Source organism: Frankliniella occidentalis, unplaced genomic scaffold (genome assembly GCF_000697945.3).
Source record: "Frankliniella occidentalis isolate FOCC.00 unplaced genomic scaffold, Focc_3.1 Scaffold24, whole genome shotgun sequence".
NCBI lineage: Eukaryota > Metazoa > Arthropoda > Insecta > Thysanoptera > Thripidae > Frankliniella > Frankliniella occidentalis.
In genome coordinates, this window is record NW_026267154.1 from 1,353,958 (window position 1) to 1,367,811 (window position 13,854).

General features: G+C 46.2%; 4 protein-coding genes across 4 annotated transcripts in view; 1 reads left to right on the top strand and 3 right to left on the bottom strand.

Moving 5' to 3' along the window:
* LOC113213772 (bromodomain-containing protein DDB_G0270170-like) overlaps window positions 1-2,302 on the bottom strand; it is an 8,439-nt gene extending 6,137 nt beyond the window's left edge. The window contains exon 1 of the mRNA XM_026432937.2: window positions 1,892-2,302. Within this exon, the coding sequence (XP_026288722.1) occupies window positions 1,892-1,945 (54 nt within the window). The 5' untranslated portion in view covers window positions 1,946-2,302. The remainder of the gene's footprint in view (window positions 1-1,891) is intronic.
* Window positions 2,303-2,414: 112 nt separating this feature from the next.
* On the bottom strand, window positions 2,415-6,951 carry LOC113213771 (PMS1 protein homolog 1-like). Its single transcript, XM_026432936.2, has 15 exons — window positions 6,605-6,951; window positions 6,394-6,514; window positions 6,145-6,309; window positions 5,788-6,062; window positions 5,569-5,691; window positions 5,340-5,486; window positions 4,354-5,247; window positions 4,126-4,280; window positions 3,940-4,052; window positions 3,724-3,854; window positions 3,474-3,652; window positions 3,210-3,398; window positions 3,007-3,131; window positions 2,782-2,924; window positions 2,415-2,697 (listed from the first exon to the last, which is right to left on the bottom strand). The coding sequence occupies exons 1-15, from the start codon at window positions 6,740-6,742 to the stop codon at window positions 2,521-2,523; spliced, it is 3,075 nt and encodes a 1,024-aa protein (XP_026288721.1). The 5' UTR covers window positions 6,743-6,951; the 3' UTR covers window positions 2,415-2,520.
* Window positions 6,952-7,435: 484 nt separating this feature from the next.
* Window positions 7,436-10,075, top strand: LOC113213773 (suppressor of fused homolog). The gene is made up of 9 exons (XM_026432939.2): window positions 7,436-7,696; window positions 7,893-7,985; window positions 8,102-8,280; window positions 8,365-8,593; window positions 8,685-8,866; window positions 8,984-9,197; window positions 9,288-9,431; window positions 9,518-9,719; window positions 9,811-10,075. Exons 1-9 carry the CDS (start codon window positions 7,572-7,574, stop codon window positions 9,874-9,876), a joined length of 1,434 nt encoding a protein of 477 aa, XP_026288724.1. The 5' UTR covers window positions 7,436-7,571; the 3' UTR covers window positions 9,877-10,075.
* An 89-nt stretch (window positions 10,076-10,164) lies between these two features.
* The window catches only part of LOC113213774 (neuromodulin), a 126,807-nt gene continuing 123,117 nt past the window's right edge, over window positions 10,165-13,854 (bottom strand). Inside the window, exons 4-5 of the mRNA XM_052265157.1 lie at window positions 12,023-12,123; window positions 10,165-11,711 (exon numbers count right to left, since the gene is read on the bottom strand). Of these exons, the coding sequence (XP_052121117.1) occupies window positions 11,565-11,711; window positions 12,023-12,123 (248 nt within the window). The 3' untranslated portion in view covers window positions 10,165-11,564. The remainder of the gene's footprint in view (window positions 11,712-12,022; window positions 12,124-13,854) is intronic.

Sequence of the window (13,854 nt, forward strand, 5' to 3'; positions counted from 1 at the left end):
CGACGACGATGGCCCGGGGTGTGTATGGCGTCGTCGTCGTCGTCGTGCTAGAGGGCCGCGGTCAGCTACTCAGCAGCTCCCAGTTCCGCAGAGCGAACCACACGGCAGGGCCGCGCGGCGCGAGCTGCGGGTGGGGCGATCTGAATTAGAGATGAACCCCCCGCCGCCGCACCCCGTTCCGCCACCCAAGGTGCGGGGCCGACGCGCCCCGTCCCGCACCCCGCCCGTAAACCAAAAAGTGTTCCGCCAACACCGGCACCACGGCGGCCGGCCCGGCGAGGCTCGTCGAGGGCTTCCTGCGAGGAGGGGTGGACATCGCAACGGTTTCGTCGAAAGGAAGAGGGGTGTGTGAAAGCGATATCCTTATCGCACTTGTCGGACTCACACGAGCAAAAAAAATCGCAAGCGGTCGTCGTCGGCGGGCCTTGAGTGGGGTAAAGTGTGAAAGGGGACACTAAAGATACGCCGCCGTCTCTCAGCATAAAATCTTGAAAAATTCGTGTTCCTCTATCCCCGCCGCGCTGGAGAAGGAGCCAGACAACTAGGCGGGAGAAGGGTGGGTCGGGGGCGAGGGGTGGACCATACTTCGATGTTCCATGTACATACTGAAAAGTATTCCAAAAATATTCCGGATAGTCCAAAAGTATTCCAGATATTACATGCACACCAAAACTCTGAGTGGTCGACCCCTCGGTCGGGGGTGAAAAGGGGTAAGGAGGAATGATGATAAGCAGCAGATTAAGCAGACACCCCCCTCCCCTTCACAGTGCTAGGCTATCCGGTCTCACCTCACCATATCGTGCTTCTTGCAGACAAGTGTCCAACATATCTCCGGTTAGAGCCCAACAAGGCCCTGCGTGGCCTTGCGCCGCGGGGTGCGATTGGCGAGACACTGTCCATATTGACCAGCTAGCGAGCGCCCCGGGCGACCACAGCTTGTCGAGAATTGACAATGTGTGTGGGGTTTGTGTGAAATCGATCCCCCCGGGAGGTGGGCGCAGGGCCAGAGTGTCGAAAACGACTGGACGTAGCACCCGGAAGAAGAAGCGTCCGTGTATGTCGTGTTGCTAAAGGGAAGAGAGCCGAGGGGGAGGGGGGGGTGCAGTCTACAAATGGAAATAGCAAACTGTGTAAGCAGCCATCGTGTGATCATGGTGGTCTCATAAGCCGTACGATGGCTGTCACTTGGCTCCTTTTCTCCGGTTGAGTAAGGAGAATGACGGCAAGGGGGAGGGAGGGGGAGGGGAGGAGAGGGGGCGGGACAACTTGACCCCCTCCCCCCCTTTTTATCCCCACGAGCCCCCGGGCCTTAAAGAAACTGGCCAGCGGCCACCCAGGCAGAAATTAAAATTTAGTGGATTCGACGTCGATGATTTCGGGGTCGGTTCGACGTCGCGATTGATTTCTGACCCGGGCTGCCTCAGCGTTTCCGACCCTCTCCCGCCATAGCCCACTGTGTTGCTAACGTTAGGTGGAGCAGGACTTAACACTGAACCGAATAATAACCCCTTCAGCGACTAGCAACCTGCGAACTGGATGTGGCAGTAGTAGCAATGGACAGAAAGTAAAATAAAGTCATGTAGTGACCCATATCATAGTTCATGCTTTCAACCCCCGCAAAAAAGGACACTACAAAAATAATGTAACGGCACAGTTAATAAAAGTTACAAGAAAGGTATCACGATATTCTACGTTTACGTGGAGAGATTCGTCCCCTATACTTTCATACATTTTTAGTTTAGGCTCGCGGCTCAAACAGCGCGCTGCCAAGGCTGAGTGCAAGCTGCGAGCCCCATTTGAACGGCCGCGGCGGCCCACCGTTGATAGGGACCTTAGTTTCGCTTCACCGTGAAGTCGTGTCTCTCTGTCTCATACACCACTGAGTACTCACCTTCTTCCAGAGCGTGTACAGCTGATGATTGCCTCCTCGGTGCAGGCTGCCCATCTTTGCAAAGAGCGGCAAAAGAGCAGGGCAGGAGAGGTTCTCTTTGGTCTTGTGGCGGCGATCACGACGGCGGCGGCCTCGTGCGTGCGGAGATGTTGTTGTGGTGCTGGTGCTGGCCGACACGCGCGCGTTGGACCGACTCGTGCTGTACGCGTGCGCGCGCGCGCGTCTCGTCTGGCAGGGCCGCCCGTGTCGCGGGCGCAGTCGAACAGAAGCGCGCGCGCGTGTGGCGGAGAACAACAAGTAGTGCGTCGTGCTGCTCCGAGGTGGGTCGAAATAATTTTTTATCGGCTACACGACTGCGAAATATTCGAAGTGCGATTTTTGTTGTTTTTGCAACGGCCTCAACACCACATGGTCCGCACTCAAAAGTTTGTTGTTGCGCTCGTGACTGCTTCTCATCATCGGCGGAGCGATACACACACAGAGGTCGGTAGCGGGTCAAGTTTGAAATCGAAACAATAACGGATGCGATGTGGAAAGAAAACTATACTATAATTACAATTAAATAAAATTACACATGTAGTAACAACAGGATGCGGGGGGAAAAAATGCAAAAAGTAGCATTCCTATCTTTACAGGGGTATTTGAGTTTTTCCAGCAAGATTATAGAAACGAGTTAAAATGGGCTTCGAGTGGGGGCAGTTGTCACCCAGTGCTTCAGAGTGTTTGATCCAGTAGTCCAGCAACTCCTGCACCATAGTTCGCTGCAGCATTGGTGGTGCCTTCCGGCAAATCCTCATAGCTTCGCCCTGAAATTTGAGAATATTTGTAAAATCTTGAAAACAATTCCAACTTATCCGTAGAATAATGGATAGCATGTGGCAGCACGTTACCTTAATATGGGTTACAATACAGAGCGGTCTGCATTCTTGCAAATCACAATACAATCTGCTTAATTCCAGGGTTTCTCTGAGTTCTTTGACTCCACAATAATTCAAAACCTCTGGTACTGCAGTCAAAAATGCAGTTTGATCACCTTAACAGAAACAAATCTAGCTCAGTTGTATCGATATAGATAAAGAACAACATTGAAAAGACATCCAGTTCAAGATATTTACCACGAACTTCAATTCTAAAGCCATTTTTCACAATGAAATCAGCCGAAATTATTTTAGAGCCCTTGAGTGGTTCTTGAGTGAGTGGTAGAGACACAAGCATCTTCCAGGCCTCCTCGCCTAAACATCTAGTTCCAAGAAAGTGAAAAGATTTAAATTTGATGAATGAGAGACAATTTTCTCACTTATTTTTTTAAGAGACTTACGCTTGATCCAACTGCTGCCATGGGTTTAATGGTTTTGCAACTACACCGTGTGTACACAAAAGACGATGGTTTACTACCACCTCTTGCAATCTGCTATGATTCAAAACAATTATATCTGAATTTTGTACACATATCCATGTACCACTCGGTTCTAGCTGCCCAATAAGACGAATTGTAGAGTTTTCCTGCCTGCGAATAAAGTTTAAGCTCATATGTTAAAATATTAACTGATTAGTGTCAATGTGTAAGCAAAAGTAATTGTACCATTTAATGGACAGTGCTGCAGTTTGCAAATTCATCTTAATATCTTCCATGTTTATCTTGCTTGATACTTCCTTCCTGACAGGTCGATCTTTCTTGATTGACAATCGAGTTTTCTCTCTTTTCTCTGGAAGTTTTGTGACCCAATCCATTTTCTTCTGTTTGTCTTGAGTTTTCCACACCTTAATTAAAAGAAATTTTGAAATATTATTTAACCTACTAGAAGTGTAGAAAAGATTGCTATAAAATTTACCTTTTTACTAGTAGCTGTTTGTCTTGCCAGTTCTTCGTAATGTTCCTTTTCCATGGCTGATAGACTCTGCCACTTTTGTGCCAATGTTGAGGCTACATTGGTAAAAGAAATGCCAGGATTTTCCAAGATGACTAAGAAAACAAACAAACACAGAGAAACATAGATCAGGAATAAATCCTCATTCCAACAGATAAAAACTTTAAGCACACTACCTACTTTGAGGCCGAATTTCTCTAGCAAATTTAGTGAAAGCAGCTAACTCTCTTCTTCCCATTTGGCTACTAACACTGCAGTCCATTCTAGGAGATGACCCCATAATATCATATCCTCTAGAAACGAGATTTTTCAAATTGGTGACAGGAAGAAAATAAAAGCACACATGCAGGAAAACAGCAAACAAACCTAGGACTCTTCTGGGCTTTGACAGATTTTGGGCTTTTGTTTGAGACTTCTTGAGGTGGATCTAATGTAAAATTATCATCTTGTAAATTAGATGACGGCTTTTCAAGTCGGCCAAATGAAGGCACAGAAGGCCTACCAACCAGCACAGATGATCCCTAGTCAGAGAATATTTTTAGTTCTTTCAGTGCCTTTTAAACATAGGAATTAATGTTAAATTGCCTCCTTTACCTTTACAAGTTCTCCTGTGCCCACACCAACATGACCCATACTCCATGCCTCAGAACCGATAAGATCAGTAGAGGGACAGTTACCACTTTCATTATGCGTTGAAGTCGCAATTGCAAAATCATCTAAACATCCAAGATCAGTGAGCTCTTTCTCATTGATATCGTCCCATAAATTTTCCAAGCCAGAATCTGATGCTTGCTTCCCATGAACATTTTTGCCATCTGATACACTCCCATTTTCTGGTCTGATAGCATGATTACTGGTAACATTTTCATTTATTACATTTGTCTGGGGTGGTGAAAAATGAAGACAATTTGTTTGAGGATCCACAGATCTCTCACATTCAGCAGATCCGAGAAACACATGGCTTGTATTCTCTGATTGAAGGGGTGAAATATGGTCGGTTGTATCTACAGTTTGATCCTTCATATCTACAGCCTGAAAATCACTTTCGGAACATGACAAGATATTGGACCCTACTTCCTTATCTTGTAAAAAACTGTTGGTTGTGTTTGCAGTTTGATTTCTTAAATCAACAGAATGGAGAAGATCATTCCCAGAACATGGCAAGACATTGGATTCTTCTTCCTTTCCCTCTTTACTTGGAGCACAAAATATTTTTTTGCAGTACTCAGTCTTGCTGGGGGTTTTAGGAAGAATCTCATTTGAGTTGAGAGATACATCAATGACCTTTCCACATTCCATATCAGATGGTTGATCGTCAAGTTTTATTCTCTTTCTGGAGGATTCTTCATGAACCTCTTTGAATGGTGAGTGTGGTAGACACTCTTTCTCCTTGACTGGTTCAACAAGCACAGGGGAAGCCTCTTGCACAAAAGTTACAATGCTGTAATAATCATGAAGACATTTTTCCATTCCATTTAATATTTCATCCTGACCAAAAACATAAATAAATACAAATAGTTAGGTGCATACGTGAGGTCTGAAATTTCCATTTCTCTAGTATTTAACAGCACAAAACCTACCTCATCTTTTAAAAGAACCTTGGTCTTATTTGGCTCCAAATTGACATCTAAATTGGAAGGATTTGAGTTTATGGAGATGAGGCTAACAGCAAATTTCCTAGAGGAAAAATTATCTCCAAACTTCTTTATCAGCTCCTGATGTAAGATCTGTATTTTTGAAGACAAATCAGTAAAATTTATCTGTTGCTTAAACTTCATCACCATAATAAACCAGATGTTTGTTGCTTACCTTTACAACTTTCTTGTAAGTCACTGGTCTTGTGTTTACAAATACTAAAGAAAAATTTGGGGTGGATTTTGTAACAACAGTAATATCACAGTCTCTTTTTGGTACAAGCATCTCAATAGAAGCCTGGAGAACAGGGAAAAGTCATAGGTATAAGAAATGTGAAAGTACCAGAAACTCAAAAAGTACACTAATGGAGATTCAGAGCAAAGAATATATTACCTCACAGGTTTTCAAAGTCAAATGCTCTAAATGTTGAAATGAAGAATATCCTACTAACTGAGAAAATGAATTTTGTAAGGTAGCACACGGTGTTTTCTGCCAAATCATGCATTTGTTATGAAAAAGTGCCACTCGAATATTAGGCTTAATAACTGCGAGTGACTTAACAACCATTTCAACCTGCTTCAACTCCTCTTGGGCCTTACGACTCGTTCCCATAAACTGCCTGCGTACAGGCAAATTTTTAAATAACTGAGCAACAACAACAGTGGTACCTGGGAAATTAAAATAAAGTCATGAAAATATAAATCGCCCAGCAGGCCTTAAGAGAAAACTACTGCACTGCAAATTAGTTACCTTGAACATGAGGTGATGGTTTGGTCCCAGAAATATTACCAGAGGAGTCGAGGGTGTAGACCATGGCCATTGGATCGGAGGACGTGGCTGTAATGATACTAACTTGGCCTACACTACACAGAGCATTTAGAGCTTCGCCCCGAAATCCGTAAGTTTCAAGTGATTCTGAAAGCCAACACAACTTGGTGAAATAATGTAACACAAACATTCAAGAAACTGTTGTTTTCCACATCAAACAAGAGACCAAACCTAAATCATTAAAATCTGAAAGCTTTGATGTGTAATGGGGAAGTGCCATGCATTGCGTGTTCTCTTTGCTAATTCCGGAACCATTATCTTTTACTTCGAGGCGGTCTAAGCCAAAGTTCATCTGTACAGAAAAGTAAAAATATGAAAAATACAACATATGGCAGAGTGACAATCGATGAACTTTTTCGAAATTAAAAACCAGACATCTGACCAATTTGACATCAATAGAAGTTGCCCCTGCATCCAGAGCATTCTCAAACAGTTCTTTGACTGCACTCGAGACGGAGGTTATGATTTGAGAACTTGTGATAAGCTTAACGGTTGAAGCTGGAAGCTGAGCGAGTGACATCTTTCTGGATTAATTTGCCATCCATCCAAATTATTAAAGTATTTCATGGAAGCATGCAGCTTATTTTTAAATGTTTGGAACTGTCGTTAAATTAGCTATTCAACACAGTAAACACAAAATATAGTCCGGCCAGCCAAAGGTGACGCCTGGCGTAGCAGGGGCTCTTATGGGCGGCTACAGCAAACCCAGGCGTCACCTTTGGCTGGCCGGACTATAAAATTCTCCCGCCTAGCAGACGACTCAATCATGGCCACATAGAGAACAGTCAACATCGTGAGGTTTTCTACTAGACCGTGGTTTTTCTTATGTCTTGAAATGACTTACACGACGTAAACTAAAACTCTGCTTGATATATGGGTGTGTTCAATGATACCTCAATTACTAAGTTGGAACGGGGATATGCAAAAACGTCTAATTTTTGTACCACATCATCCAGTTCAAGCGTTCAAGCAGACCCCTTTCAAATTTCGTGCCAGGACATTACTTTTCTCAGAATATCCACGGTGCCAACAACAGGGTATTAAAATGTCCAGTGTCTTCCTGAGATATGCAAAACATGAACCAGATATACCAAAAACTATTATTTTAATGGAAATTGTAGTTCTATTTGTGACTTTTAGGCTGTTGAATCACGATAATCTCGACTTTTTAACAAAAGATGATTATAAGCCTCCGTTGGCACACGTTCTTCGCCCGGCGTAAATAAAAAAATAAATGAGAAAAAAAACACACACCAGAAATAATTGTTTATGTTTTGCCCGTGCGTGTCTTCTGTTGGAATGTCAGTCTTTTGTGTTGCATTCTGTTTCTCTTAAACTTTTTCGCCACAATGAGCTTTCCGCCTAATATCTTGTCCGTCACGCCGCCGGGACTGGACTCCCTTTATTCGCTTTGCCGACGAGTTTATCCCAACCAACCGAATCCTTTGCAAGTGACTGCTTTGGTGAAATATTGGTGAGTCTTTTTTGTGAGGTTAAACCGGTATATACTTACCTTTATGACCGAGTCCTAAGTCTATTTCTGATTTTATTGTTACTCGGTTCATTTTTTAACTCAATTTGATTATGTATAACCTGCTTGTTTCTTTTTCATCACATTTTGGATATCTATTGTCTCTGTCATGTGTTTCATCAAAGGTTTCACCTTTCAGGTTGGGAGGTCCTGATCCGTTGGATTATATATCTATGTACTCTCACCAGGGTGATGCAGAAACCAAGACGCCAGCTCACTGGCATTACATAAGGTTTGTTCTTTTATTTTTGGTCTCAACCATTTTTTTTTGTTCAGTGCATGTAAACGTGTCCTGCAAGTGCCTTTTTGTTTGTTTTCCAAGTGAGTGAACTCAAATCGTCTTTTCAGTTTTGGCCTATCAGATCTGCATGGTGATGGCCGCGTTCATGAAGTATCTGGAAACGATTCTCCTAGTGGATTTGGATTTGAGCTGACGTTTCGGTTAAGAAGAGAGCCTGGAGAAACTTCACCTCCCACCTGGCCTGCAGCACTCATGCAAGCTTTAGCCAAATATGTTTTTCAGTCTGGTAAGGCTTTCGATTAGTGAGTTCTTAGAACTAACATTGTATGTGTTCCATTCAAAACATTTAAATCAATTTAATTTTTTGTAGGCAATATTCTATGCTCTGGAGACCATGTATCTTGGCACAATGCTCTTGATAATGGTGAGTCTCGCATACAGCATATGCTGATGACTGAGGATCCTGTTCTTGGTTCTCTGCAAACTCCTCTTGGACAAGTTACATTCATCCAGATTGTTGGAGTCTGCCAAGAAGAGCTTCAAGCAGCTCAGCGATGGAATGGAAAAGGGATGATTGATATCCTTAAACAAACAGATGGGTATGAACAAAATCTGCAATATTTTTTTCCTTAAAATATTTTTTTTGAAGCAGCCAACTTATTTATTTACCTATCTACATTATCACTTTAGGGCAGGAGGACCCTGGTTGGTGACAGATATGAGAAGAGGAGAAAGCATACTTGAATTAGATGTGTGTGTTCAAGAAGAAATTGAGTTAGGAATTGAAACTGATGGATCTGATCTGAGTGGAGTGAGTGCTCGCTGCTCATGGGTTGAATCTGATCCAGATCAAGTGTCACCCTGCTCTACTGGTGAGTTGCTTGACATGCATTTATTTGAATCTTGTGTTTTGTTGTCTGTGATCCCAAAAACAGCACCCCATTTTGTTTTGTCTATCTAAAATGATGATGATTTTACATTTTCATTAGATAATGAAGACAGTGGAGAAGGGGGTAATCTTAAAGAAGGACCTGCCATCAAACCAGAAAATCACAATCAGTCTACAAAATCCCATGTGGGGTCACCAATACCACCTGCCGTATCAGAAGAAGAGAGAATTAGAATAAAATCTGAACTGAGGAAAGGATTACTAAGCAACAGAAGCAAGGATTCTAATGATAGGCTTTCATCACCCTTTGATAGGTGGGTAGTGATGTAGCATCCATCTCTTTCAAAATCTTAATGGACTTGAAGACAGCAATAAATTTACTTCTTATTCAATTGGTTCTGCAGCAATGGAAATTCTTGCCGGAAAAACTCATTTGATGATTCCTCACAAGGGCTGGAATCAACCGAATTAATGCGGACCAGGCGTTTAGATGGACTGCACCTTACCTTTAACCTTGAATCTGGCTTGTTGCTTCCTCTAGCTATCCGGTAAGATGTTTTTTCTTATGTGCTTAGTTGGTATTCAAACCTACATTTCTCCTGTGCTATTGTTGTTCTCTTTTTCCTTTTTCCAGTGGTCGTGTTCAGCATGGGCGCCATTTTACTTTTAAGTCTGTACTGGGTGACACTGCTATAACTTTGGTTGCATCAAATGTCACCGGCACCTTTGTAACTGCTGACAATCCCTTTGTTGCTCATGGACCATGGCTTCAAGTGTTGGTGTCAGAAGACCTTGCTCAGCAAATGTCAGAGAGCTTTGAGCTTCTGACAAATGAAGTTAGTAGAGTTGAAATTCAAATATTTAGCTGTGGAATTGTGGCTTCTGTTGAAAGACTCATACTTAACTACAATTTGTATTCTGTTGCAGATTTCTCTTCCAAAAGTATTCACATGGAAGGGGCACAAACTGGCAATAACAATTGTTGCAGACTGAACTTAAGATTTCTGAATATGTGACTATGAAAGATATTTATATTAAATGTTATCAATATTTATTTTTAGAGTAGCCAATAAATTAATGCCAGCAAGAGACTGTGCTGAAACAACATCAACTTGACATGTTTTGATGTAAAACATGTTGATTTGATCTAATTTCAAAACAATTTCTTTCAAGCAAACTAATTTTAACTCAAGAGTGTTTCTTGTTCTTGAAAATAGTAACCCATTTTGTCTCATAATGGAGGAGTAAAAAAGTGTTCTACAAGAAATGAACGGAGGCAAATATTTTTTAAAGATAGATTTTATTTAATTATACAAAGTTACAGAGTCAGAGAGAAAAACTCAAGATGGCAGTTTCCTTCACTGACATGAATGCATCATGCTCGTGGCATTTGAAACCTAGTATTCCAGTGACGTTTGAAACTTACGTACTTCCACCAGTGACATTTTGTATTGTTAAATAATATACTTGCCAAAAAAGTAGTTTCACCCATAATTTGGAAGTGGATAACACAAAGAAAAAATGTTTTCTTGAAGCAAATGTGAGCTGCCTGCTGCCATCTGTTTTCTCACCTTTCACATAACAACAATTGACATTCATACTCACATTGTTAATCCAGTATCCTTCAATTTTTTTTCCTCAGTTAAAATAAAAGCAGACTTAACAAAAATTTGATTGCTAGCACATGATAATTTATTAAGAGTCTACATTTTCCCATTTGGAAACAAATTTTAAAAGTATAATTTGAAGAATGAAAAACTGTAGGCTTTTTGATATTTTAGTTCTAAGAAGAAATTTAGGGAAACAACAGTATCATCACATCAAAGCATGAACTTTAAGAATATTTGGTATTTAAGGGAGGGGCACTATTTATTGACAAAAAACAACAACAAAATGTGCGTTTGATACATAAAAATAATTTTGAGGTCCTCTCTCATCCAGAAGATCGGATTCCGTCGTAAAACATGGAGGTAATTCTCACCGGAAACACAAAAACCGAGTGAGATTGGTGCCGCAACATTACTGAGCATTTTCACGCACACAGGGTCGCCAATGTTTGCCCACGTCCCGAGAACTGAGGCGAGGAAGGGTTGAAACAGAGGGGCGAAGGAAGGGGGGGGGGGCACCCGCGCAGGCCGGCGCGGCGATACCCCTGCCTGCAGCGCCCCCGCGGCGGCGGGGAGGGGGCGGGGGCCACGAGGCCAGGAGTCAAGGAAATGAAATGGAAGAGAATAGGGGGCTGTCAATCACATCGACCTCCCCGCTGGCTGCCGCTTGGCGCAGCTCGCGCGCCCCTGTGGGGAGGGGCGAGCGATAGGTTTAATAGAAAGAGTGCAGCTCGCTCGCGAAGCGACGCGGGCTGCCACGGAGCAGAGGAGATTGGGGTGGGGGGGAGAGAAAGTAACGGTGTGTCATGTTTGAACTGCTCAGGTAAGGTCGCAATCCCCTATACAACGGCCGTACGTGAGCAGACAAATCAACTGAAGAGTCCTGTCGTGTTTGGAACTGCGGGGGAAGGGAGGGAGCGAGCTGACGTTGTTGTGGTTGATGGTGGTGGTGGTGGTCGTGATGATGATGATGATGATGTTGGTGGTGAGGAACTCGAGGCCCCGGCGGCGCCTGGCCGCGGCCTCGGCGACATCGCCGCGCTGCGTCTCGCCACGCCACGCCGCCCGCGCCGCTCACTCGTCGCCGCCCTCCTTACGGACCTTGTGGCCCCGGAAGGTGGACTGGATCTTGGTGGCGGCCTTGTGCAGCTCCGGGTCCGTCAGATCTATGTCGGCCAGCTCGTCGGCCAGCTCCTTGGCCGCGGCGGCGTCCGCCTCCTCCTGCAACAGAGAGCGCCCGTGGTCAGGGGGAGGTCGGCGTGACGCCGCGGGGGTTGCCGTCAGAGAGGTCAGCGTCCGGTGGCCGAAAGGGAGGACGGCGTCACCAGGGGGTGGCCGTCAGAGAGGAGAGGTCGGCGTCACCGGGGGTGGCCGTCAGAGAGGTCAGCGTCACCGCGGGGTGGCCGCCAGGGAGGTCGAAGTCACAGGGAGAGGTGGCCGACAGAGAGGTCGGCGTCACCGAGGGTGGCCGTCAGAGAGGAGAGGTCGGCGTTACCGAGGGGTGGCCGTCAGGGAGGTCGCGTTGTACTCACCTTGTCCTTGGCCTTGGCCTCCTCCTCCGCTTTGTCGCCGGCCTTGCGTGCCACGTGCCCCCTGAAGGAGGCCTGGATCTTGGTGGCCGCGTTGCACAGCTCTGCAACAGAAAACAGATCACGGGCTCGTCAGTCGGGGCTGTTGGCATACATCGCACAGAAATACACAACACATTCAGGAAAGAGCCCGAGAGAAGAGCGGATGAACAAAGGCGCATCTCCAGTGGACGGTATTTTCATCCCCATTTCACTCGTGAATAAAGTACGACCCCGCTCAGAAACAGATACGACGTCACCACGTTGAAGCACAAGCCGAGCGAGAACTCCAATGTGTCAAGTCCGCGTGCAAGTCACTTCACTTCACTTTGAGACCGTGTAGCAGGTCTCCACCACAGCAGACCTCGCAGTTCCCGCAGACATGCCCTTCGAGAGCAGCAGCACCCTTCACAGAAACGCGCGCCGTTTTGCTGCGCGCACATTGTACAGCGCGCGGAGGGGCGTACACATGGAGGAGGCCAGCAGGTGCAGCTCTCCGACCCTCGCGCACCTGGGGCGTAATGCAGCCTCGACCAGCTGGCCTGGGAGCGAGGGGCTTAGGGGCAAAGAAATACTGCGTCTGTAGGGGAAACGTGCATGTGCGTTTGCGTGTTAGTGTGTGTATGTGTGTGTGTGTGTGAGTGCGTCGTCGCGCAAGGCACAAAACCCACGACGACTATTACTATTAAAATGCGGTATCCCAGCTGCAGAGAACTTTTGTGCGGACGAACCCCGAGGAGAATTATAAGGTGATTCGGGGAAAGGCAAGTCAGGGCGCCGGTTGCCGGGTTGCCGGTTGCGACGACTACTTCAGCGAAAATCACTACTACTTCGCCTCGCTCTCCAGTCTCGTTTCGTCTCTCCCCGCCCCGCCACGCCCCGCCTACGCTCCAAAGTATGAATTGGTAAAGGGGGCACACTTTGAGCTGATTACTAAGCCAGGACGCGGCCCTCCTCTCCTTTGCATTGTCTCTCTTTCGCTCACTAGTTCTCTATCCCCTCTCGCTTTCTCTTCCTCTTACTCTCTCGCTTCCCATCTCGCTCCATCTCTCTTCCATAGCTCACACCTTTTTGTCCCTAATTGCTAATTCCATGCCACCAATCAGTCCCGATATTCCCCCATTATTCTTTCAGTAAGGAAAAGCTGCCCCTTCTCTCTTATTCACCAGCCTCGCAACCCCTCTCCCTGCCCCCTGCCCCCCAACCTCCACTGCTCAGCCCAGGTTCACTCCCTCTGCCTCGGCGACCATGCGGGCCGGACCCCCCTTGCCTCTCTAAATAACTACGAACGGCTCGAGCACGAGCGGCCTACGAGCAAGAGAGAGAAAGAGAGAGAGGGGGAGGGTCAGCAACAGCAGTAGCAGCAGTAGCAGCAGTAGCAACAGTAGCAACAGCAGCAGCGCATGTCCATGTCGAGGATGTCAGCAGCTCTCCTCGTCCGCCGGCACGACAAGTACGTCTACTCGGTCTACTGGCGAACACAGAGAGGCCCGCCGCCGACCCGCGCGCTCAGCTAACGGTCACCGAGACCTTTCGTGTCGCACGTGACGGCACGGGGCAGGGCAGGGCAGGGCGGGGCGGGGCGGGGCGTTCTCGCTCTAAGGGAGCCCCGGGGCTAAAACGGCTAAAACGCGCGCGCGGCGTTCCGCGGCCGGCGCGCAGGCCGTGTCCCTGCTGGTCGATAACCCCTCGCCAGCCTCGGCACGCCTCCGTGGGGGGGATCGGGGGGCACAGGCCGCATCGCGCGCCAACACTGTTTCACACCTGAGGGTCCGAGAGAGAGAGAGAGGCGGGAA